This window comes from Rhea pennata, chromosome 4 (assembly GCF_028389875.1).
Source record: "Rhea pennata isolate bPtePen1 chromosome 4, bPtePen1.pri, whole genome shotgun sequence".
Taxonomy (NCBI): Eukaryota; Metazoa; Chordata; class Aves; order Rheiformes; family Rheidae; genus Rhea; species Rhea pennata.
Window position 1 is genome coordinate 59,111,528 of NC_084666.1, and position 26,418 is coordinate 59,137,945.

The 26,418-nt window shown below is 35.9% G+C and overlaps 1 protein-coding gene across 2 annotated transcripts in view; it reads left to right on the forward strand.

The window, feature by feature from the left end:
- PRDM5 (PR/SET domain 5) overlaps positions 1–26,418 on the forward strand; it is a 94,203-nt gene that overhangs the window by 17,771 nt on the left and 50,014 nt on the right. The window contains exons 3-10 of one of the 2 annotated variants that reach the window (XM_062574803.1): positions 269–391; positions 10,673–10,856; positions 12,894–13,068; positions 14,411–14,503; positions 14,765–14,886; positions 18,343–18,422; positions 23,917–24,001; positions 25,333–25,490. In XM_062574803.1, coding sequence (XP_062430787.1) covers positions 269–391; positions 10,673–10,856; positions 12,894–13,068; positions 14,411–14,503; positions 14,765–14,886; positions 18,343–18,422; positions 23,917–24,001; positions 25,333–25,490 — 1,020 coding nt within the window. The remainder of the gene's footprint in view (positions 1–268; positions 392–10,672; positions 10,857–12,893; positions 13,069–14,410; positions 14,504–14,764; positions 14,887–18,342; positions 18,423–23,916; positions 24,002–25,332; positions 25,491–26,418) is intronic. The other variant, XM_062574804.1, reaches the window with a different exon arrangement.

Consider the following 26,418-nt stretch of genomic DNA (forward strand, 5'->3'; position numbering starts at 1 on the left):
AATGAGTGAATTCAATAAAGGAAACTGACACCCATTGCTGGGTTTATGAGTTGCCTGCCTACTCTGCACATTACTCTGAGATAAATGTGCTTGTAGAAAAAGGTGAATAGGCACCCTAGCTAGGAGTACCTACTGAATTCAAGATTCATCTGTTGAGTACCAATATGCCATAACGTTTTATGTGTTTGTGTGTGTCTGCAAATACTTGTGTTTGTTTGGTAGGTATTGTAAACAGTTTTAATTTTGCCTGTTCTTATTAATGTTTCAGGTTCGTGGGAGTAAAGGTGAAGTCCTTTATGTATTGGATGCAAGCAATCCACGCCATTCTAACTGGCTGCGTTTTGTCCATGAGGCTCCCTCACAGGAACAAAAGAACCTGGCGGCCATCCAGGTAGAGTCTGACTGATTTCTACCATCCTGTTACTTCCTGTTACTAATTTAATAATTTGTTCTCCTGTTTAGTCTTTTTCTCTTAAGGTAAAATTGCAGAATGTGAGAACCACAACAACCATGCTGCTTTACCTTTCCTACCTTTCTTACTGAAAATGAACTCTTGTGCTTAAATGTGATGCCAAAAAAAAAGACACTGATAGGATGAAGGACTAAAGAGGTCCTTATTTAGAATCTGATTTTCTTTGAAATGTTTGCATTAATCCAGTGTTACGGAATTACACTGAACTACTTAATTTCCTATGTGGAATTCCTAATTCACTACTATATCTGCTGGTTTATAGTAAAATGAATATATTAAAAAAAAATTTACACAGTACTTTGTTCACTACTGCAACAGCAGTTTAATTTTCTCACTGCAGCCTCATTCAGGCAGGCTGTCAAGTGTCTGTCTGAATCTAGTGTTATTTTCATGGTGGAAATTAAAAATATAACTATGCACTTAGTTGTATTAGGGCTAGTGAAGGGTTTAGGTATGAGGAAAGCAATCATATATCTGCTTTATAATTAGTTAAAATTTATTATAAAAGTGTAACAAGTTTGAAAACAACTATGATGCTTAAAATATTCTAGTAGAAAATAGGAGAGAATTGAAGGATTTGATTTTCTGTTAGGTTGATCAGGCAATGCTTGAGGATACATTAGTAAAAACCCTCCTTTTTCAAGTCCTAGCTACAGATATGAATTTATTCAGTTTATTTTTTTTATGGTACTGTAAAAATAGCATTCTATGGTAGTGACTTCTACTGTTTTGATTGCATATTACGTGGAAAATGCTTCTACTTTTCTTTTGTCAACCTCTTAATTTCACTTGATTCCTCTTAATCCTTTTATGACAGTGAATAGTTATTTTGTGTTCATATTTCTATGCTGGCCTTGATTTTTAGAGAACCCTATTATATTCTTTCCATCTTATTAGATAGCTCTTTTTTCAAGCTGAAGAATCTTAATCTGTTTAATCTCTTGTTTTCTGTAAGCATTCTGTGACTTTGCAGAACAGCGACAAAGATGATGATACTTCTTTAGTTTTAACTACTGTGCTTTCAGAGTTTATGAAAGAAATGAGTTATCTGCATATTTATTCTCAACAGCTCAGTTTCACAGTCAGATAATTTCTAATCCCACATAAGTGAGAATTGCATTGCTGATCAAGGGTGATCTCTGTAGAAGCCTGGGAACCACTACTTTCTTCCAGACAAATCTGTCTATTTGAAAATTAAACCTTTGCCTATTTCTGACATCCCATCAGAGACTGCTGGCTGAACCTGACTGCAGTGTAGTAACTAATACTCTTTCCTTGACCCTGTTACTGTTGTTGGCCCCTGTTTCAGCTCATTATGGACAGCATCAGCATTAGCTTATCCCTTGGGCCTGCATTCTAGGATGTTATCTTTAATTCAGACTCTTTAGGTCTTCATATCTGGCTACACATGAATTTCAAATAACAGATAAGAAAGAGCGTGCACTGCAACAAAAGCTCTTGTCAACACTGAATGAATGACTGCTTCATTATGCTTTTCCAGAATGTCTATGACAAGTCAATGATTAATTTACTCTGACCACTGCCCACACAATTATTTCTGTGTGTTTTTCCTGGTGTCTTTATCTCTCTGTTATATCAAGGCTTAACTGCTAAGTTCTCTGGAGGAATATTTTGTCCTTCTTACAGTACCAAATATGCAAAAGACCTGGTATGTGATTAGGAGTCCTTGGCATTAGTCAAATGCGTATTGTTGTCAGTGAATATGAAGTGTGATAGCAAATTACAGTCAGTGGTAGCAAATACAAAGGTTCACAAGAGGGAGAAGTGTGAACAATTCATGTTTATTATTGCCTTTTAAATAAAAGTAGTAAAATGACCTGAACTTCTGCATAGAATTTTTAATGGAATATCCAGTGTGTGCTAGATTTTCTTTTTTTTTTTCTCCCAGATAATGAAAACAATTATTTAAATAAAGAAATGAAAATATTAAGATATTAAACTATTAATATAATTGTATTGCATAATATTATTCCTTACTTAACATGTGCTTAGTGCTTTTTGCATGCTTTATAAAGGATCAAAGTGGAATTACCAGATGGTTTAAAAAAATGGCAAGAATGTTAGAGTCCTATAAAAGCTTCTGTAGAAAAAAGACTGAATAAATTAAAAGGAAAAATAGAGTCAACGTGATTGGCATGTACAAAATAATGAAAGGTATAGGAAAGGCAAACTTCAGAAAACAAACAAGGATTTACTAAACTCTCTCTCTTTTTATTTTAGTATGATCAATAATCACCAAATTGTGAGTGATCTTCATGCTATGCATGCACGAATATACATACATATATGTATTTAATTACACGTAATATGAATAGGTTCTACTTGTGTTAAGTGAAGATAAATGTGCCCATAGGTCTTTGCAGGGTTTGATCCCATGTTAATAGATTGAGATGTAAATCCTAAAGCTCTGCTATTCTTTTAGCAAACCAACTAAAATAAAGTAAACCACAGAAGGATCCCCTGCTTGTTCTAAGTCAAAGAATGCTTAAGAACTTAACACTAGTTGTGTGATTAACAGTTACCCTTTTGAAATTTCTATGAGATTTTATGTATACAAAAATGTGAATGGAAGCTAAGTGACTCCCTCCTTCCTTCTCACTAGTACTAATATGACTAATCCCCTTTCCCACTAATTTTCTTTCCAGTCTCCAAACACTGCAATGGGAACATTTTGGTCTACTCTGAGAACACCTCCAAATCTGATTGTGTTACTGTGGTAGTGATAAACATCAATCACTTTATTTTGGATACAAGATTATGATCATCAGTTCACTGTTTGCTACCTAATGTGTGGCATTCTGTTTAAGAGAAGATGAAGTGAATGTAAATGTGTGTACATAAATAAAGTAAACCATATCTTGAGATTGGCTGGAAAATATGAATAGTTCATCACAGGTTAATTATATCCAAAGATCATACTTAGGTCTTGTACAAAATGCTTCCCGTGGTGAAAAGGAACTTACAGTGCATGAGATTTTTTTTTTTTAAGAAGCATTTTGCTGTGATATTACATACTTAATGAAGGCTAGTTCAGGTGAAAGTTGTTGCTGATATTTTGGCGAGCATTCTGAACTCTGAATTATGTCACAGCTCTAGCATGGATTTGTGATGGTGATGTTTGGATATTCTTTCACTTAAAACACAGGAAGTCTTTTTAACAGCTGTTCTGTAAGTACTATTGATATGTGACTGCTAAAAATGCACTGAAATGTTGGAGTATATGTGCTGATTGTTTTTCTGAATATTTGCTGAATTACTGGAGGCTCCTTTAACTTAGTTCAGCAATTGGATGAGTTAATCCTCTATTATGTTTCATGTAGCCATAAAATTACAACTCCTGGATTAACAGAGACTGTATGAATCTGTATGAATTGTAATCTCTTCTGCCCTGGGTCATTTCTAACAATTTACTTATAAATATAGTTCTTAATATGTGGCAAAAATATATTGTATTTGTTGTAATCAAAATGAAATGGCTCATATCAAAAAATCCTGCAGGTTTTTTTTGGCTTTTAGAGTAGAGTATTATATTTTCAATATTCATTAATCCTGAATGCATATGTTTATCTATTTGTCCGTTGTAATTTTATTAAACACTCTCTGCTGGAGATACTATACAACAAAGATCCTGTTGTGAGTAAGATCAAAACTGTTTTGTAAATGGAATTGAGGCCAGCTAGAGCCTTAAATGCAAATGCTCTTGCATTCATAGGCGGACTGAGATGGTCTAGTGTCTCGGAATACCGTGAATTAAAATAATGAAATAGCAAAAGTTAATGTGAAAGAAGATATTTACTGTGAAGTGATAGAGTGATTTAAAGTCATACTTCACAAATGTAACGGAGGAAGATTACTGCATGAGAGACAGCGATATAATTAGTGTAGTGGAACTGGGCTATCTCCATCTAGTAGGCAAGACTGAGGAGAGAAGACAGGGAAAGCAAGGACAAACTGTGTTAACAAATTTACGTATTACAGCACAGTTTTGTGAGTTGCTGAAATTTACTGGTGCCTTGCTCACTACAAAGGAAAGATTAGCTTGTTATTCAATGTACACAGTTAAACAACCATAGTTGTTAGCACTCTGTATGCTCAGAGGAGGGAGAACATCTGCTTGATTTTTCAATTTTTTTTGTAGGAAAAAGAATTATTTAATTCCAGGTGATACACATTTATTTGTTGTTAAGTACATATTAGTGCTTTTCAGATACTCTGTTACTGAAGAATTCAAAATGAGAAGTTTCTGAAGAATAAAATACATATTTTCTCCATGAGGTTTCTTAAACTATACCTGCTGCACTTTCAATTTTTGCAATAGAAACATCAGTAATACCTAGGAACTGTGAGTGAAATTCTTTAAACCTCTTGTCAGCACTGAGATTACAGGAAAAACATTCAAAACATTTTTTTTGATGATTTTAGGCTGTCTTACACTAAGCTGATGTAAAGAGTGATGACTAGATCCTTCTCATGCTACCCCCATTTGTAACTTCAAATATTCCAGTTCTGTATGGGAAGTAGCTCCTGGTGGTGTTGAGCAACCACATGTGTGCGGACTTGCAAGTCTACAGAGGAGAGGATGCTTGGCAACTCCTAGAGGGTATGGTGCCATGCAAATTGGTTCATTGCTGTTGAAAGCTTTTTCATGATGGTTGTCTGGTAGTGGAAGTCACAGGTATGAGCTTTTGTGTATGTTCTATATACTTCTAGGTTTTAATAAACCAGCCTTTCTTAAATCAGTAAAATGACATTTTAATTAAAGATAGATTTGGAGTGGAACACTAAATTCTGGCATCCTTAAACTTTGGGGAAAATTGGGATTTAGATCCAAAGCAGAAGCTAATCCCTGCGGTGTTGGCTTCCTCCTTGTTTGTGCTGAAGAAGGCAAAGAAATTGAAAACTTCACCTTCTCAAAAAGCAGAAAAGAATGCAGGCTTGCTCCTGCCACGTTTTGGAAATAAAGAATGGAATGAGAATTGTTATTACTGCTAAAATGATCAACATTCTTTGAAACAGATGCATACTGAAAGCAGTATTCGCTAACTAGTTTTGTCCTAGGATGTAATAGAACAGTTCAAGAGAGTATGTATCAGAGAAGAAGGTGTAACTTAAATGAGAAGGGCTAAAGATTGATAAGAAAAAAATGATGTTAACAAATTACTCCAATCTAAGCAAATGGGAAGAAAACCTTTTTTTTTTAATTGATGCTCTGCATTTTCCACAGAGCCTCTGAATGAGGATCCTCAGATTTTCGAAGAGAATCTCTGGTGTCTAAGTTGCAGTATCTCAGTTCAGGATATTACAGATTTATTAACTTCCAGTACTAGAAGGAGTACCATACTGGGCATGTGCGGAACACACACTATTAGAATGCTGCTGACATCAACCTCCCCCAGGAAGGAGGAAGAAAATGGCTTTTGCTTTTCACAACAAAAACTTTCATCAAGAGGAAGAATAAAAAAAAATCGTGCTTTTTCATAGAGACATTGGAATTGTGATCTCGCTGGAATTACATTTTTTGCACTCTCACTCTCTTGCATGGTCCAGATTTCCTATCAAAAGCCCTGTTGTCATGGCAGTATATGCAGTTGTGGCAGTAGGTTAAAATGTCTGCAAGGTATTTCTAAAAGAGTGGCATATTTGGAAAATGGATGGTGGCATGCAAAAGTGATCTTACAAATGGGAAGTGGCTGTGATGAGTCCACAAGAGGTGTACTATATTCCTGTCAGATAGCTTGTACATATTACTAACAAGAAAGAAACTAAATTTTTCAGGCCTGATTGTCGAAACTTCCAAGTCAAAAGTAGAACCTGTTCCTGTATGTGGAATTCATCTTCAGTCTTTTTGCATGATGCTGAATTTTGTAAGGTAAAAAACATACATTTTCAGGAAGGATTTTTTTTTGACTTAAAGATCAAGATCCTGAGAAGATAACAAAATTTTAAAATAAGTTCTCTCTCTATATATTTTATTAATGTTTCTTTTTTGCTACTTGTTTCTCTTTTTCACTAGCTGGAAAATAAAGGAAGCAGGGGTGCAAAATAAGGATGAGAGAAACTGAAAGTATTTAATTTTTGAGCTGAAAGATTGGAAAATGTGCACTAAACTTAAATTGTACAGTAAGGAATAGGGGGAACGGTTTTTGAAAGAAAAAGAATTCAACTAGCTCTCGTTTGTATGGCTAGTGTACACATCGTTCAAATTCCCAAGGAGTTTAACTGCATGATTTGGTAGGTAGCATTATTACTGTGGTAAAATGCCTTCTGCTGCAGATGGAAGACTGAAAGCAATGACTTCTGATGTAATATAAGATAATAACTGCAAACAAAGAAGAAGGAAATCTATCAGAGTACTGAATATTCAGCTGGAAAAGTATTCTACCTTTCTCCAGAAGCTATCACTAAAAACTGCGGTATAGCATAAAGATGTGAGGGGAATGTTGGAATTACCATACTAATTTAACCTAGTATTCTGTTTAATTCAGGTTCACATCTTAAAGTTTTTTACCTTAACAAGTAATATAGGAGTAGATTAGTTGATGGTGCCTTTTCCAATGTACAGAACTATTGTGAAAACAGAAGAGCTTCTCCCAGGTTTTTTGTCCTCTATTTCTCCTTCCTTGCTTGGAGAAGCAGGAGTCACTCGGTCCCCAGCTGCACACTGGAAGACTAACTTGCTTCACTCGTTCACACCCAATGGCAGCTGATCTATTTTCACTCTTGAGAAGACATCTTTATTTTGATATTGACTTTCCTGGCACTGCATGCACTTTTTGACCTTTCTTGTGCCAGAGCTGGTGGTTTTGTCTTCTCCTGCCACACACCCCATGATATCCCCATAAATTTCCTGGATAGTGGTTACTGCCCTTACTGGACTTGAAGATGGCACTTTGGAGCTGAAGGCAAAGCTCATTGAGAAGGGGGAATTGTATGCTTGCTTGGAAAGCAAGCGAAGGAGAGCTGGCAGGAAAACAAGTAGGCTGCAGAGTTTGCTTGCTATCAGGAAACCACGGGTGGAGGGAAACCAGATGAGGGCTTTAAGAACAAAGGCTGTTACTTCAGGAGGAAACTTGGTGAGGATTAGGATGGCCTAGTTGGAGCCAGCTAAGCCATGGAGGATGGAAAAGCCATCTGTTTCCTCATCAAGTAAGACAAGATTATCTGCTTCATCTTCCTCCTGTCTTTTCAGCTTTCAGAACTCACCTATCTGTCTCAAGTTTATGGATGAAACAGTGTATTCAGAGGGTTTGTGCCCTTCTGACCTTGTGATGGGCTGTCAATACTCCTTGGCCCATGTTCTCTGTCAACCTCCTGTCTCCCAGAGCATATGCATGAAGGTGTGTAGCTGTATGGAAGAGGCAGGAGTCTGAATGGGAGAAATACTTGTAGCTGAACAAAAATGGAACAGCAAGATTTATTTGAACAAGAAAACCATATTGCTGGAAGGGTCAATGACCCACAGTGTAAAGGGAGACAATCAAGGAAGGGGGTGAGAGAAACAATGTGGAATAGCAAACTAGGAATAGGGCAAGGGAAGGTGGAAGAGAAGTCCTGATGCAAAGCAGCACTATGAATTTCCCCCCTAAGGACCGTTGTGGCCCGCAGCAAATGAACACTGTTAACAAATGACCAGTATGGCCTAACTAGATGGGCAGACAGAACAGCTGCAGATGTGTTCTTAGTGAATGCGAGGGTTAGTAAAAAAAAATCTTTCGGATAATTTAATATATTAACCGTGTCTGTGTCTTTAGACGTGTAGATAAATGTACTTCATGCAGGTACTGACCATGGGTGGAGGGGAAGGTTTAAATTTCTTTATATGTGGTTTCTGGATCACTTCAGTTTGTTTCACTGAAAAGGCTGCCTGCGGAGCTGCAGCAGTGGGTGTATAACTGGACTAATTAGTGTTCTGAATACCTGACAATTAACATAACTGGAAAAGCCGGATGAATTAGCCATAGAGGAGAGGAATGTGCTTGAACTGTTTTAGTTTGGATTGGAATCCAAAATAAACCCTTTTCAATGAAAATACTGCTAGGATCAATGAAACATTGGGGGCCCTTTTTTTAAAATCACTGATGCAGACAAGTATCTCTGTGCTGTATCTAAGCAGTCTATGCTGATGCTGCTCTCTACCTCTGCTATCATTGCATAGTCTGCCTAACAGCATGAGAGTCAACTTCTTTGTTGTGTATCAAGATGTCTTAAAACAGCTGTTGAAGAGAGTAAGATTGCACAGACATACCTGTGGACAGAAATGTACTTGAGAACTCTTTATTGTTGTTGAGACGCCATTAGTAAGAAAAAATAGTACTTTTTCCATTAGTCTTATTATGAACTAAAAGCACACAGATGGGAAAGAACCAGGATACCTTTTGGCAGAAGGAGATATGAGATATGCCCTGAGTGTACATGGAGAAGTGTAGAGATGGTGAAGATGCAGTAGTGTTGATAAGAGATTGGCTGTTGGGATACATGTACTTGGTCTAGATGAACCTTCAGGGAATAGCCTGAACGGGTTGTTGCTCCTCCAGATTTACTGTGCACTGTAAGATGTCATGTGTAAACTAATTCAAAGGTACACTATTTGGCTCTTCAATAAGTTTGAAACTTTATGTGATATACTCAATCTTTTTTTTTTTTCCAAACCTGTATTAGCTATTTGCTTCTACATGGTAGCATGAGGTTGCCTTAGTTTGTAGAATAAGGTTGTAAAGAAAGGAGTTGCAGATGATTTGGTTTGAATTTAGACTGTAGTAAATTAAAGTTCTCTGAAACTCTTGAGAGAGGCATATGAAAAATAGCAACTCTCAGATGTAAGCAAAAGTTAGGATGGCATGCTGATAGTTACCTGGACTGCAGAGTATATCTTGAAGAAAATATATAATTAGTTTTGTTTTCAAATGCTGTCATTGAGATAAGAACAGAAAAGAGGTGGGTCTTTGAAGGCTGCAGCTGCTGCTGAGTCTGTTGAATTAAGTAGGTTTCACTGTTGTGTGACAGTAACTTGTGTAATACATTACAGACCTTCCAAAGTGTGAAGAATACTGCATCTTTGTTGACAGTTTAAATTAATCTTAGTATATTACAAAAATTAAAAATCATTATCTTATCCTTGTGCTATGAAGCTTGTTACAAAATATATGGCTAGCTGTGCTGTAAAGAAGCTTCAATTAACTTTCCTGGATGTTAATCAGATAAGCTTTAAGATTTATGACAGTACTTGGAAGTCTTTATTATGTAAACATGAGTCTGCTTTTGGTGCTTTGGGTAGTACCCAAACCACTTGTTTCACGTATGGCAAAAAAAAGCAGCTCTATATGTCAGCTTAGGAGACAACTGCTTTTGTTAAATAGCTTCCTTCCCTCCCCCCAGTAATTTTAATAAAACATTTTCAAATACAAAGTTGTTAGCTAGTGTATCTATTTGGAAGCTTATTTATTCACTGTGGTAAAGGTTTTGGGCCTTATTGTTCCCTACTCTGTCTTCTCATGCGGGATCTGGGCTGTATCCTCTACCTTCTGTGAATCTATATATCTGCACTGATTTAAACCTTCAGAGGCCTTTGAAATTTAAATACGTTTTATAGAGAGGTGCCTGTCAACTTGGTAGTGAAGGTGCTGATCAGGGCTGAAAATCTGTTCATGAAGAAGTCTGTGAATCTTCTAAGGAAAAATCAAAACAAAACAAAAAATCTTCCCACCTCCCAACAAGATGTAAGCCATGCAGCCAATAGGGGACAGAGCTAAGGTTAACTTATTGGTTACCTAACTTCTGTTATTTTTCTAATATTTGAATGTTTCATTTTCCAGCTCTGATGTTCTCGTCAGGCAGGGAGTGCCATGAGGGGAGTACCTTAACACCGCCTCATCCTTGGTCTAGGCTACATGCCTCACAGGTGAGGCGGAGGATATGTTTCCAGAATACTAGAATACAAGGGTACTTTATCAGTGCAGCCACATTGGAAAGAAGTCTTAAAAGGGCTGTTCCAACTTTTTGCTCCCTTTGGAGTAGAGCCAGCCCTTCCATAGTTGAGGGCTAGTATTAGTTCAGGGTTCCAAATTTAGCTCTAGACTTTGTTTTCTGATATAGTCATTCATTCACACTCAGTCATTCATACAGTCATTTTGTCATACATTCAGTCATTCATACTTACAATCATTCTACTTTTTGCAACAGGAAGGGGAAAACATTTTCTATCTGGCTGTGGAAGATATTGAAACAGACACAGAACTTCTGATCGGCTACTTGGACAGTGACATGGAAGAGGAGGAACAGGAGGAGGAAGAAGTCACTGTTATCCAGGAAGATGAAGACAGTAGCAGCAATAAAGAAGTGCAGCCAGTTGGTGAAAAAAGTGCAGGTGAGCAATATGCGAAAAATAAGATAAATTGAGAAGTTAAAAGTAATAATGAAGAAAGAGAACACCAACTTTATGGGTCTGGGGAATTGGAAGGGTTCTCAAGTGTAGTTTGAGCTCTTGTATGACTTTGTATCTCACTGATTTGCTTTGGGTTGAGGTTCCTTTTGCCTAGTATGGGAAAGCAACTCCTGTCAGTTACTGAGAGTCAGTGAGTGAGCCTACATTTTCTAACAAGTTATCATTAATTTTGAAACTAATGATGGATTTTATCTCATCTGACTTGCCTTATGAAAGCTAGGTTTTTGATCTGAGAGAGGTAGGTTCTCTCTGTCATATGTGATGAAAAGTAAACCTTTCCATAAAGCAGTTCAGCCAATCCTAAGGTAAGGTGCCTAAGAAAAGACAGGTGACCTGAATTGCTGTGGTGAATTTATAGCTGGGATGATCAGTTTAGACTAACATCCTAAATCATATCCATCTTAATACTCTGCATCCATTTTCGATAAAACTGTTGGTAATTAACACAGCAAGATAGGCTATTTGAAAAGAAGAAATAACAGTATATCTTCTACCCCTCCTGAGGCAGTAGTAAAACTCAGTCTGATGCTCACAGGGTCATGGAAGTGCAGAAGATCTCCACATTAAAACTGTGACACAATTGAAAATACAATGCTGCAGATTGGCTAGTAAGATTAAAAAGAAAAATCTGTCAAGTCCTGTGTGGTATGTGTTGACCAGAGACTACCACATTTAGTATTCGTACATAAGAAAGGAGAAAAGGTGATTTCAGAAATATGCAAGGCTGTAAGTGTACTTCTTTCTGTAAGAAAAAGTGATTCAAGGCATGAAGGTAATGGAAATGAGCCAAGTTTTTACATATATAACGTGGTATAATTATTTTCAGTTAACGAAACACCTTCCTTTAGGAAGAAGAAACGTTTTCTAGGTAATGTAAGTCTATAGCAAATGGCGTCTGGGTACTGCAACAGAGTGGCTTCTCTGACAGAGGGGGATATATGCAGGCTGGGTCATGTGGCTGAGAAGTTACGGTGTGTGGTGACTCTGAACTTGCTTGTTTAGAGGAAGTGTGGTACATCTGTTGCCCACTGCTTCAGGCCACAGTGTCATACCCTAAAACCAGAGTGGGCACTACTCTCCTTCAATGATTAATCTAATGCTTTTTCAGCTGGAACGTTGCTAAGAGGTACTAAATAATGTCAATTTTCCTTTTAATATCTTAATATAGAAGATTCCTTATATGAACTTCAGGATTTGCTCCGAGTGTCTTGTAATAGTTGGATGATTTGCAAACTTGTACTCATTAACTTGTACTCCTCTCTTGGAACCTTGATTTGGTTGTAATACTGTGCCATTCTAGGAAGTGATAGTGATTATGCTAAGCTATGTTTGTATTCTATATTTGCTTTTTCTTTTAGAAAATCTATTTAGCAATAACTTTACAAAAATTATTTTTCTCTAAACTTGAAATGTGAGGCAGTTACTTCGAATGAAAAGATTGTTTATCTGAAGCTTTTGTCTCTGCTTATAACAGTATTTGCATGTAATGTACTTCTGTTTTTCATCCCTGTTCAAAGTGAGTTTAAAATCACTGATGCAGACAAGTATCTCTGTGCTGTATCTAAGCAGTCTATGCTGATGCTGCTCTCTACCTCTGCTATCATTGCATAGTCTGCCTAACAGCATGAGAGTCAACTTCTTTGTTGTGTATCAAGATGTCTTAAAACAGCTGTTGAAGAGAGTAAGATTGCACAGACATACCTGTGGACAGAAATGTACTTGAGAACTCTTTATTGTTGTTGAGACGCCATTAGTAAGAAAGAGCATGGTTTGCTTAAAGTATTAGCATTAAATATTTATCCTTTACCTGCTGGCATTTTGTGTGGATAATCCATGGAGAGACAGTCTGTCATGAATTTTATGATGCCATTTTGCATAATCTGTTTTTGGCAGAGAATATCTGTTAATGTTAACTATACTATTCCCCCACTGGTTTCTCCTTCTCCTTTAATCATGCAGATCCCCTCAGCTGTAAAGAGGACCATGCATGCCCAAACTGTGAATCCAGTTTTGCCAGCCAGGAGATCCTAGCTGAACATCTTCAGACATTGCACCAAAAACCCAGTGAAGAGAAGGAATTTAAGTGCCGAAACTGTGGAAAGAAATTCCCTGTCAAACAAGCTCTACAGAGACAGTGAGTAGGAACAAAAATGCTTCAGTGATCCTTTAAATTATTAATTTCTTCTGGATAAATCACAATTTTAGCTTTTGCCTGTGTATTTGAACCTGCTCCATAATATTTAAGAAGATGAGAAGTACAACAAATTCCACTACCTTTACTGTTTGAATTAGTCACTTGTAATTTGTTCATTACATTCATCTTTTTAACATGTTGACTTCCTGTATTTCTTGGACACCTCAGTTTGAATCACAAAAATGCAACAAATATTTTGTCTTTTTAAATCATACATTGTAGAGAAGGTCAGAGCTATTGTTAAGTATCGAAAGGGAGGGTGTCAAGGGAATGGGGCTAAACTCTTTTCAGCAGTCCCATGCGAAAAGACTAGAGGCAGTGGGCACAAACTGAACCACAGGAAGTTCCACCTGAATATAGGGAGGAATTTCTTTACTATGAGAGTGACAGAGCATCGGAACAGGTTGCCCAGAGAGGTTGTGGAGTCTCCTTCTCTGGAACCTGCCTGGATGCAACCCTGTCTAACATGCTCTAGGTGATCCTGTTTGAGCAGAGATGTTGGACTAGATGATTTCCAGAGGTCACTTCAAACCTTACCCATTTTGTGATTCTGTTTGGTGCAGAACCATTGGTCTGTATTAGTGGATTATTTGGTAACTTAGGAAATAGCACTCTAGCTGTGGGTGTCATTGCAGAATTGCAATAGTCTTTAAAGCCATATACTTTTCTGTATACTTTCATAGGAAAATATAATTGATTTCATTTTTTGTTTATATATTTTGTGCTTGTAACTAAACAGATTAAATGCAGTACTATGCATAATGAAAAGTAATATATCTAACTCTGTCATATCAGGAAGGAACAGATTCACGTTGCATAGAATGCAATTAAGACAGAAATTTATTACAGCAACAGTTTCTTATATTTGAATAACATTATCAGTCCTAAAAATATCAGCTCTTTATAAGCTCTGTGTTCTTTCATGATAATAAATAAAATAAAACTATGTTACAGAGAAGTATTTAGTGATGGTAATAAAATATTTTCTGTTGAAAATATATTTGTTTCTTCTAGTCTGTGGTAGGATTTGGATTTGTGCTGTATGGCTAGTGAGATACATCTTTACATAATGCAAAATTTATCTGATGAAGAATACAGTAGTATGACCCCAACTGTTGCTGTTTATGCTTGTGATTAGTCCTACTAAATTCCAGGATACTTCAAGCATTAAATAGATTGCTTATTTACTAAAATATTGGTAGAACTGAATCTACATTTTTAGCTACTGCAGTCCTGTGTAAATTGCAGAATGTTTCCTTATTATTACTATTTTTATTTTCAGTGTACTTCAGTGCACAGAGAATATCAACCCAGGAGACTCTTCCAGAAGTTTTCAGTGCTCTGTTTGCAATACTTCCTTCAGCTCAGAATCGAGGTTTTGTGTCTGAGTTACTGGACTGCTGTCATATCATTGCTGGCCTCCCTTTGCATGTTAGCTTTCAAGCTTGTTAGTTTATGTGAATCCTAACAGTGAAAGAAGTCAAATGCTTTCATTCCTATTTGCTGTAAGTAATGCATGAGATGGCCTTGGAATTCTGCACTGTAGCATGTGTTAAGCTCAGAGTGCTTGCTTTGTATTTGATTTCTGCAGGTATTTCTTCATGTATTGTTTTTCTTTGCTGGTTATCCCATATAGTTATGAACAGCACAAAGAGGCATGCAGAGGAGATGCCAGATTCATATGCAAGGCAGATAGCTGTGGGAAGAGGTTCAAGAGTAAGGACGCCCTGAAAAAGCATAAGGAAAATGTTCACAGTGGTAAGAAACAGTTTAATATTTCTTCAAAAAGAGAACAAACAAACAAACAAAAATCTGATTATGTACATCCTCTTTGTTTTCCTTTTTAATGGATTTATTTGTATCAAAAAGAAAATCAAGAAGTAACTAACTACAAGAGTAAGTGTTCCATCTCCCCTAGGGAGAAATTACTGTATACGAGATGACTCATTGGTCTACTGCAGAAGATGTAATAGGAATCCAAAGATGCTTAAACTAGACAAGTAATAGATAAAGCACAGCATTTCAGTAGTGAGGAAAATTCTGTTGGCGCTGACTGCCGCAGGAAGTGGTGAGTTCTTGATCTTTTGGTATTTTCAGGGCACAATGGGATGTCTTTTTGGAAGACACACTTCACAAATAATTAGGCTTGATGAGAATATTGCATGAAATTCTATAGCCTCTTGTGCAGAAAGCCAGACCAGATAATCCACTAGTTGCTTTATTTCCACTCTGGTATGACCACTGCAAGCATGGTTGGGAGTAGACACATGAAGGATATGATTTTTCCTGCCTGCGGAATGAGCAGAGCTTTTATTTTGCCCTGTGGAAGCCATACAAATCACAGCTAGTATTAGTGCAGGAAGGAAAACAACCTAGTGTAGTTGAGGGACACTTCTAGAATTCCTTCATAACCTGCGTTACCTGGCAAGGGAAAGTGAAAGGGATTCTTATGTGTATTGCCCATTACACGAAGCTATGAACAGAGGCATAGAGAGATCATCAGACTTAATATTCACTGCCACCTCCCTCTCCTCTGAAAAGCTGTCATTAATCCTTTGGTATATTAAAGTATTGAGTGTATTTCTATATTTACACGTATATAATTATATGTCAGTGCTTATCATGAATTTTAAAACAGCAAATGCAGATGTGAGGTCAAGCACTTTTTTCTGCTACAAATCTAAATACTGAAGAACTGATTGACTGGCTATGCTGTAGTAAGAAGAATATTTTGCATGCTGCTTTCACAGCCTGCTCACTATACATGGGCAGCTTTCCTCAAGATTATTTTTTTTTTTTACTCCTCCAATCTATTGTGACAGTACGACCTAAGCTGAATGTACTGAGTTGACATTCAAACTCTTGGAAATCCTATATTTTCTTAATCTTAGTATGTTAGATTCTTTCATATCTTTGTACAAAATGTTTATTGGAAATACCATTCTTGATTTGGAAGTAAAACTGTGCACTTATTAAGATGGTCTAGAAAGTAATAACATTCTATACAAGTTTCTCCATTTACAATGAGCTGTGGTATATCACTATGAAATACGTAGCCTTTACTTTCTAGCTTAGCTGCTTTAGTTTTATCCTACTCAGTCTTCAGCAGATGGAAACACTGAAGATTAAGACATGTTTTTCTAAATGTAGTCCCTGAGGGCTAAGAAATGTTTGTGTGTTTAGTTACAGGCCTCTATGGGTCATTTGAGATTAGAAGTCATTTCAACATCTTTTAGCAAAATGTAGTTACATATTTTCCTAGAATTTTTAACACAGAGTTTTATTTTGATAAGATATATTATGACAAGAAATAAGGTATTTAAGTAAGTTTTCTTACCAGTGCCACTTGAAAGGTAATGCCTTTGCCTAAGAAATTACTTTTACAAAAGCAACAATGTTTGCATTTGCATTAAAGGCTCTTTCTGGAATTGCAGTGTTTATGCTTGGGTACACTCTCTTGGCATCAATAAATGGAAGAAGCACCAATTGGAAGGAAACTTAATATAACTGAAATTAGCACACCCCCCCCTAATTTTTTACCTTCTATGCTAGAAACCAAAGGAATATAAAGTGGCTGATCTGCTCACATTGTGTGCTAACTAACAAGATGTAATAAAGCATAGCATTGGTGTTCTTAAATGAGCAGAGATCTGAGTAAGCAGGTCTACTTAGCTGCATGTAAAGGAGCTAGGAAAACCAGACCTCTTGCTCGGGGCAATTGCTCATGGTCCTGGAAAACTTTTCCTTTGCCAGTCTCAGGAGCCACTCAGTGATTTCCTTTTGATTATGTCTGTGAGTGAGAATTTGGCACACAAACTGACTTGTTGCAGTCACAGTTATCAGGTTTGCCTCTTTTCTACTTCGTGCACCGAAGTGCTGAGTGCACTATGTACTTTCTTGAGACATCTTCACTTGAGAGGTCTCAAGACCATCCTCGTTAACCATCTTTGTATGGTTATTTTCTCTCTCTCTGTCTCTATGTATATATATGTTGTAATTTACAATCTAAAGTAGCACATGAGATCTTAAAGGACTATTTTTAGTACTAACATAGATAAATGGAGAAGGATTGTTGTTAACATTATTTAATTAAATTTAATATTTTTGAGGGAAGAACAAAATAAAGCCAGGCCTTTTTTCAGAGGAAAAAAAAATTACCCCCAAGAAAAAAACTGGAGAACCAAGTAACCAGAATCAACATAAATATTAATTCTTTAGGAGAGCAAAAGCAGGAATGCAAAAGCAGGGTGCTCTGAGTTTGAAATATTGAGCTGGAAGCAATCTCATGAGTTTTATGTTCCATATTTCCTTTTCGCTTTGACTAAGCAATACTTGTCTCCTTTTTGGCTTTATGTCCCTTTTTAGTGTGATATGAGTGTCCTTTACAGAAGCAAGGAAATATCTTGCGTGGACATGTAGTTATAAACAAGAGAATTAGGTTAGTGGTGTTTTTGCTGCTAATAAAATAGCTTTGTAGGATACTAAAATGGATTTGAAACCATAGTAAATAACAGACAAACCCAATTAAATGCTTTGTCACTTTTGAAAGCATCTATGAAGAGGAAGGAAAATACATCCAGTAGCTGACCTTCAGCTTAATTTGTAATTTACATTATAGGATAGATTTGAGTTCTTCATCTGGTGCTAATACAAATTTCCTATCTTATTCAATTAAAAGAGTATTAATGGTATGTTCTTTTATACATTTGAATGCTTCATGCTTTCTAAATAAAGAAAAATGAGAAGCAGTGTTCTTGACTTCAGTATGGGATTTTTTTTTTTTTTTTTTTTTTTTTGTCATTGCTGCACTAATTCCTGTCAGGAATGATTCTGTTAAACCTCTTTTGTGATGTTTTTGAAGATACAGATGTATTGGCTTCTGGATGAAATAAACTATTTAGTTCTAAAGTTAATTTTTCTTAGTGTTCAAGTGAATTGTGCTCTTCAGAATTGATTGCTAATGTGATAATATCTATTTTAAGGTTTGCTTTCTTTGTTGCTGTGCTTTTCTTGATTTACGTTCCATCAGTAACTGGTTTATTGGTCACCCACAGAGAAGTCCTGATATCCAATACTTTGAAGATGGGGTACAAATATAAAAATTCTGTGTCAGTCAAGTGACCTGTGAAAATATCATGAACTCAGTGGAAATATTTAGATTCCTTCTTAGCACTTCCTTTTTAAAATGTTGCCTGTATTTTGTGTCTGTTTCAGGAAATTCTAGGAAAAAGCTGATGTGTTCAGTGTGCAATAAGAAATGTTCCTCAGCAACCAATCTCCAAGAGCATCGAAAGGTCAGTAAGATGAAGGCTAATTCACAGCAGGTTTTGACTTCACTAAGATGCAAGACACTGGTGCCTCGGTCACTTGAAAGTTGATGTAATGCTGAACTTTGGGCAGTCTTTTTTTATGCTTAGAAAGCCAATGTCTTTTACTATGCGAATTTATTTTTGTAATCACAGTTATTTAAACCAAAAATCTTCCTGTAATTTTAGGACATCTTTTACCAAGTCTAAAAATGGTTTTGTATCATTTTTGCATTCCCATGGTAAGCCTGCTGTTCTTCACCTGCATCGTTAAATAGTAAGCTAAATGTAAAAGTGTGTTATATGATAATACAGACAGTAAAATAGCCTTCAATTCATGTACAAATTCAATGTACGATTCATGAGCCTTCAGTTTATGTACAAAATGTAGTCAGTCTTTCTTAATACTTTGTAATTTAACAGTAAGGATGTTGTTTGCAATTTAGTTATGTAGTAGTATAGAAATTGGCTCCCAAGCATGAAAATTTCATTGTTTTTTTTCCTTCCTGTTTTGTACATAATCTTTTATAAGTAGAACAGGGAGAGTTAACAGTTTGAAAAGCAGCTATTGGAAAGAAGAGGGGTTATATAGAGATACAGATACACTGTAAGTATGTGATTCTGAATCCATTTTACCCAAAGGAAGTCCCTGCAAGATTAATTTGATAAATCACTAAAACCCGGGAGATCTGTTTTTACAAAAACCTACATTGTACTGTTTGTCAGACTGTGAGTCTTTAATAATACCCTGGTTATAACCTGAATCCAGTGAGGATATAGATGTTATCAATTAAAACATGATGTTGTGAAGGGAGTGATGGGGCCCCTCCTTTTTCTTTCTTTTTCCTTGCTTGTAATAAAATGCCCTGCATTTCTTGGCTAACAGGTCTATGCTTTGTTAATCGGTAGATAAAACCATAGTATGCCTTGCTACAGTTTATCACAGTTCTTAAACATCAGCACACCTTGCGATGACTTCTGAAAATGCAAAATACCATGGTTTGTAAGTGTGTCCATTTTATAACAATGTTTGTTTTGTGTCAGGAGTTGCCATTCTGTGCAGACACTAGGACACAAATTAGCAGGCTTTACCAGTGGCATTGATTGGTAGATAGATACTTACATTAAGAGCCACTTTAAACATTTTATGCATAAAACTTTATTTCTTCTTCTTGCGTGGTTCTTCCTGTAAAATTTCCAGAAAATAGGTGTTCCAGATTCGCAGATCTACATCAGAAAGTGAAGGAACTTGCATGTAGGATTCATGCTTTCTGAAAGTTTGAACTGTTGTGCTTTTGGAGGCGAGGGGAGGCAGGAAGCAATCACCAACATCACCAAAAATATTTAGACTGGGTGGGGAAAGAGTAAGAAAGAAATAGATGAAACAGGAAGGAAAGAGAGAAGCCAAAAATGCCAATGTAAAAAAAAATAGAACTAGGAAGGTCAGGTATATGAGATAACAGAACATAATCATGAGCAGTAGGAAAGCAGAGACAGGAAAAGCTGGCAGTCCTGTCATAGAGTAAATACCTGTCTCAATCTCCCCTGTTGCCATCCTGTTTATCTTCTTTCTCTGTGAGTTTGTTATTTAGACCTGGAACCTTCTTTTCATTTTTGATTTAAACAGATTATTTGCTTTTCAGGTCTTGTATATTGCTTTTGCTTTAAATTTATAAATACAAGCCCTTTCTTAGCCATTCACAATTTAACTCTGCTATCATCATCTTCATTAGTCTTATCATTTTCTAACTTGTTTCTTTTACCACACGTACCTTTGCTGGCACCACCTGCTGTTTTTTTTTCTTTATCATGATGAATTCAAATAAATGTAGGACTGGAGAGACCTCAGAAGGTTTTCTGTTTCACAGAGGGGAGCAAGTATGTACCCAAATCACCCTAGATACATGCTGTCTCATCTTGTGAAAAGTTCCACTGAATAAAGTTCTACTACTTCTGTAGCTATCATTTTGAATTCTGACTTCCAAGTTTAGTACTGCTATGGTTTTTTGAATGTGCTTTTTAGTTAGGGTTTTGTTAGGGTGTTTTTCTGATGTCCTGCTTCAATCTTTACTGCAAATTGAGTCAATTGCTCTTTGTCCTATCATAGAGAATGTCAAGGAAAAAAATAATCACTGTCTTCTTTATAACACATTAGCATATTGCAAAATTGTTATGAACTCCCTTTGTCTTTCCTAGACTGTATAAACACAATTACCTCAGTCTTCCTTCGTGCATCTCTTTTTTTTTCAAACTACTATTTCTTTCTTTAAGCATTTCCTCCTACTGATTCTCTCCAGTTCATCTATGTGCTTGAAGTCTGCTGCCCAGATCAGAGCAGCATTGCTTAACTGGGCCCTTAGTAGCACCAAGTAGAGTGGAATGGTTGTCCTGTGTTTTACAGAAGAAAAATCTGTTAATATATCTCAGAATGGCAGTGGCTTTTTTTAACAAAGAAAAAAGTGTTGTTTTTTTTTTTTTTTTTTTTTTTTTTTTTTTTTTTTTTTAATAGAGCATGCTGGAGCAGTCTGCTGGAGCAGTAACATCAGAACCAAGAAGGATTCTACTTGTTACTTTATCAAAGAGGCTGAGATTTTGTTTATGAAAGTTTATTGATTCCTTCTCAATTTACTGTTCTCCCTTTGTTATAAAGAGGGACTTCCTGTAAAACTGTAGTGAGATGAGCTAGTCTTAAGCATCATCTATGCTCACCTGCCAGTTCTAGGTGTTCCTGGGTAGTATTCTGCAACTTTTTGTTCAATACTAGGCAACTTTTTGTATTACTGTGTAACATTCATTTGTCCTGGTCACTATGATAGCCACAGAAATGTAAGAGAAATCAAATTTCAAATATCATCCTTAAATTGTCAAAATCATTGATTAATTTTGGTTGGATACAATATTCTGATATCCTTGCTCTTCTGAAACACTCCCTTCCAACATGCACAGTCTGATCAAGTTCTTGGAGTGGAAGAGTGAAGTTCAAACTAGTTTGTTGGAAAAGGTGATTAGGAGTGTCTTGTATCTTAGAAGTTTTAGGTCTATTTCACCCCCCAAATTTTTTTAATGACCTTTTGCTTTTTAATAGAAGTCCTGAAGATTTTAAGATGGTCAGTCCTTTAAATGAAGGAGTATAGTTATCTGAACATACATCGATCTTTTTTTAGGTGCTGGTTATTTAGCAAATCGTTATCTGAAGTTGTAGCTCTTCAAAGTCCTATGAAATAATTATAAGTATGTTCTAACTTTCATGTAACTGAAGTTTATGTTGATAATGGCTACAGCCCCCTAATGGGGATAATTTTGTAAGAGAAATAAATTATTATGCAAGCTCTTGTCTTTGATGCTCCAAACTGAATGAATTTGCATGCTGTACTCATAAAATGTGTTACTTGAAAAGTTTCATTAAAGTTAAAAGTTTCAAATATGTTTGTTCATAATCTTTGCCATATTTTTATTACTAGAGTGCCAGTTATAGAATATATGTTTGATAGCTGTTCCTATCTAATGCACATGCACACAAGCCTGTATCTGAATGCAGGTAAATCAAATGAGGCTTTTTCATAAGCAATATGCATAAATTGAAGTCAGATGATTGTATAGAATTAAAGCACAACCTGTGTTTTGATACATCAAATGTTAGACTTAATAACTGAAAAGTTACTTCAAATAATTGGAGTAGGGGAAATTCTGATAGTAGTTGGTAGCTGAATTATATAAACTTCAGTCATATATTTAAGTGAAAATCAAGATCATTGAGAAAGGATAGAGGGGTAGATTGTTTATGCATATTGAAGAAATTAATCTGAAATGAAGCTGGGTAAACATGGTATTTAGAATGATTGATCTTAATTTGAACATTTTTAGCACCTGATTCTGGTTAGGCATTTGGCTAAGCATGACTGTCAAAAGTGTACAAGTGTGGAGAGGCTTTAAGAAATGCCATAACCTCTCTTTAGTTTATTGAAACATGTAATTTGCTTTAAAGTTGGTTTGGGAGTGGCAGCACAAAAATGCAGAGGAGCAGAAGTCGTGAGACAAAATTGTCATGGGGATTCTTTTGGGGCTTTGTTGTTGTTATTGTTTAGGTGTTTAAGTCTCTAGTTGAATGCTTTTATTGTAGTGTCCACAAATATTTCTTACATTAGTGTGTGGTGTTGAACCTTTGGTGATAATGTTTTTTAGCTGCTAGATTCTTGTATATAGTCTGCAGCACTCTCCACAAACACTTTATGAAGCATCAACTCTGCTTGGTAGTTTGACAGTCTAAGGTTGCAGTTCCAAAAGGCTGATATCCAGTTGTACTGTGACTAGGCTGAGTTGAGGCTGCAGAAAACAAAGGTAATATGGAGGAGGAGGTGAATCGTAGTCAGGATATGTGCTTGAGCAATGTATGTAAGTTATGTTTTTTTGCAAAGAATAAATAACACAGGATGTTTTGTTTTTTCAACTGGATATCAGAAGTTGCAATTCTTAACTCTGCGTCTAACTATGGAAGACATTCTGTCCTTGATGACTTGTAATGTGATGTTGGAAATCCTGCTTATTTTTACTGTGTTTGCAGTTTGAGAAAGAATACTGCCCGTGTGTTGTCTTACTTTCAAAAACCTTTGAGCTAAAAGAAACAGTAATTGAAATGTAGTGATGTCTTGTCTCACTCTGGAAAGAGTGTGACATCCTACAAAGTTCCATTGCCATGCGAATTGTCTCTTTTTCCCAGGTTAAATAATGATAACAGTAAAATAATTGCTATTGCTAACGTAGTTATGTTCACCTTGACTTTTGTTAGGAATGTGATTTTTGCCATATTTCTAATTCACAGTAGATATCGCCAAGAAGGGCATATAGTTGATAGCTGCACTGGTATCTATCCAGGTTGTTGCATTCACGTGTAAGCTTTATGTGTACATGTTTTATCTAGAAGTGGAAATGCACTGAATTGCATGAAATCAAGACCTGTTAAATTCTGAATAAAAGTGTCCTTACGTGGTTTGATGGAGTATAATTTGTTTTAAAATCACAACAACAGTTAATTAGATTTTGTTTTATGAGCAGAGATAAATCTTAATAGAACTTGATAGTACTTGTTTTTGAAAATACTACAGCTCTTACAAGGTAGTTATTTTGTTATTATTTTTACTTGTATCATCTTATTTATCTGAACAAAATGTTCCCAAAAGATACTTCTGTTTTATGTTTCCATATTAATGATATTTTAAAAGAATCTGATATTATGAATTTGCATAAGTTTTGTTTCTGAATAGTGTTTTAGTGATATATTTTTGTTTGGAATTATGAATATTTACTTTTTGAGACACCTTGTTGTTCAGCAGGAGTGTAATAGAGGAGAAATCACAATATGTTCATGCGTATTAATATAGCTACTAGCTAAGAAATGATTAGAATATGTTAGAGAATTTCTGCGTATATAAGAACTGTGATCTTGTTTGGGACACGTTTAATTTTCATTAAACATATTTTGCAGGTTCATGAGATCTTTGAATGTCAGGAATGTGACAAGAAATTTATTTCAGCTAATCAACTAAAACGCCATATGATAACTCACTCAGGTAAAGTACAAAAAACCAGACAATTCTATGTGTATGTGTGCATATATATATGTATATGTATTTCATGTATACTAAATTTTTATCCAAATTATCTTCTTATAGAAGGCTTGATGTATTCTGCATTGTCCTGGGCTGTTCAAGCTGATCTCAGGTTCCAAAGAGAAACCATCTACTTTCTACTAAATTCATCTACTAAAAACTTGAGTTTTTAAGCCTTTAGAAAATCCAAATGTAATGCTGTAGTCTTCTTCCTATTGCTGCTTTGTCAAGCTATGCTTTCATGCTAGCTGGTGCAGAGTATGTCATTTTTATGGGGATGGGGGAAAACGTTGCTGCTTGATTTATGGGGAAGGAGAAGGACTGAGGAATGAAATTTCATGTTGAAGAGGAGAGAATGGGAGCTGGGGTAAGGTGTCAACCAGAGATCTGTGATGAAAGGGGAAACATTTAGACTTTTAGTGTACTCATAAGAACAGAGTTTCCAGTCAGAGAAAAGCAGCTCATATTCCACACGATTCCGTAGGCCGCGCATAAAGGTTTCATTTTGCCTGTCCTCTGCTAGAACAGGTCACCATGAGCAGTAGTGACTTCTGTTGCAGGATTGGCAGTAGGACACAAATTGGCTTGGCCAGGATTTTTAATCACTGGAGTCTAGCGTTTGTGTCTTTCACCAGTGATTACAATCATCAACTAACACAATGGAAACACAAACATTGTTCTGTCAAATACGTTAACATTTTAAAAATGCAGGTTTTATGGCTGCACGGGCTTGCTAATTGAACTATTTTCTTGTTATCAGTCCACACTGAAAATTTGTTTCTCTTTGTATGATAACATAAGCTTTATCTCAGAAGCTCTTAGCTTGCTTTTGACACTGTTGAATGGGCATTAGTGTAGTTAAGTTGCAGTCACCAGTTGAAGCATAAAGACTTTTTGCATAGCAACTTTTGGTTTTGGAAGCTAATATGTATATTGTTAATTAAGTTTTAAAACGTTTAAACTGTCATGCCCTCTTTCACATTTGTAATCTGGCAACAGGGTTTTCTTCTTTGAAGTCATTCTCTTTTGATTTAAGCTAATTAATCAGAATTTAGTTTTAGCAATGATTATTGCAAAGAATGTGCCAATTTCTTGAGATACACCATGGCTCATCTTTTGTGAAGTGACTTAACTGTCTAACATAAAGGGCATTAGATGTCTTTCTAATTGGTTTAATCTTAATTGGGTTGACTTAATTGCAGAAATCTCTCTGAGGAGATGACTGTCTCTGCCTTTCATCTTCTCGCCCTGTATAAACAGGAGATTAAATGTCCCCCACTCATTTTCTGCAGAAAAACGCCCCTACACCTGCGAGGTTTGCAATAAGTCCTTCAAACGACTTGATCAAGTGACTGCACACAAAATAATACACAGTGAAGATAAACCTTATAAATGCAAGCTTTGTGGAAAGGGATTTGCCCACAGAAATGTTTACAAGAATCACAAGAAGGTAAAGCACTCTGCTGTTGTTGTTTACAGGTCTGCCAGCCTCAGATTTGTAGCTATTTTTCTTTTAAATGGTTGATCATTAAGCTCTGGCATGCTTATAAACATGGGATTAAAGTTTTAGAAAATGTATTTTCTAGTGTTATTTGTTATAATTAAAATCTCAAGATGCTAAATGAATTTTATTTAAAAAAGTGAAATAGGCAAAAGCAAAACAATTTTTTCACTAAAAGCATCACATAAATCCAAATTGTGTTTTTAATGAATTTTTAAATATTAGGTAATCAAGTTAAATTTTAACAGATCTAAAATGTCTTCAGATTTTTTTATTCTTAAAAAAGTACCATCTTCGAATGAAACTAAGTATAGTCCTGTTGCAGTCATTCCTAATTGTGGGACTTAGCAGGAGCTGCTTTTAAACAATACTACATTTGCACTGGTTAGTGCTAGCACATTACAACAACATCAGAAGACACATTAGTTGAGAAATACGCTCATAAAGGGAGCTTTATGCTTCTGTTAATTTGAAGCTGAAGTCTGCCTGGCCTAATTTCTGTAATTCCTATCATTACTTTTAACCAGGGGTTACATTTTCAATGTCCAGGCAGCATTCATGACTATTATTTCAAAATTATGAGACTGCAAAAATATTATCTGTCTAATTTCCTGTACAGTGTTTGGAATTCTTTTTGTTTCCCTTGTTTCCCCCCCCTTTTTTTTTTTCCTCTTGCCTCTCCTTCCCCTTTGATGAAACTGATATAGTCATACTTACAGGTCTTACACAGTATAGCTCATGTTATATGCCACCTGGGAATTTGGCACAGGACCATTATACCATCTCTTACACTTTCAGCTATAAATCATAAGACAGTAGTAATAAGGCCTCTTGTAGGATGAAGCAGTGATGACTGCCTAAAACAGAAAACATACCA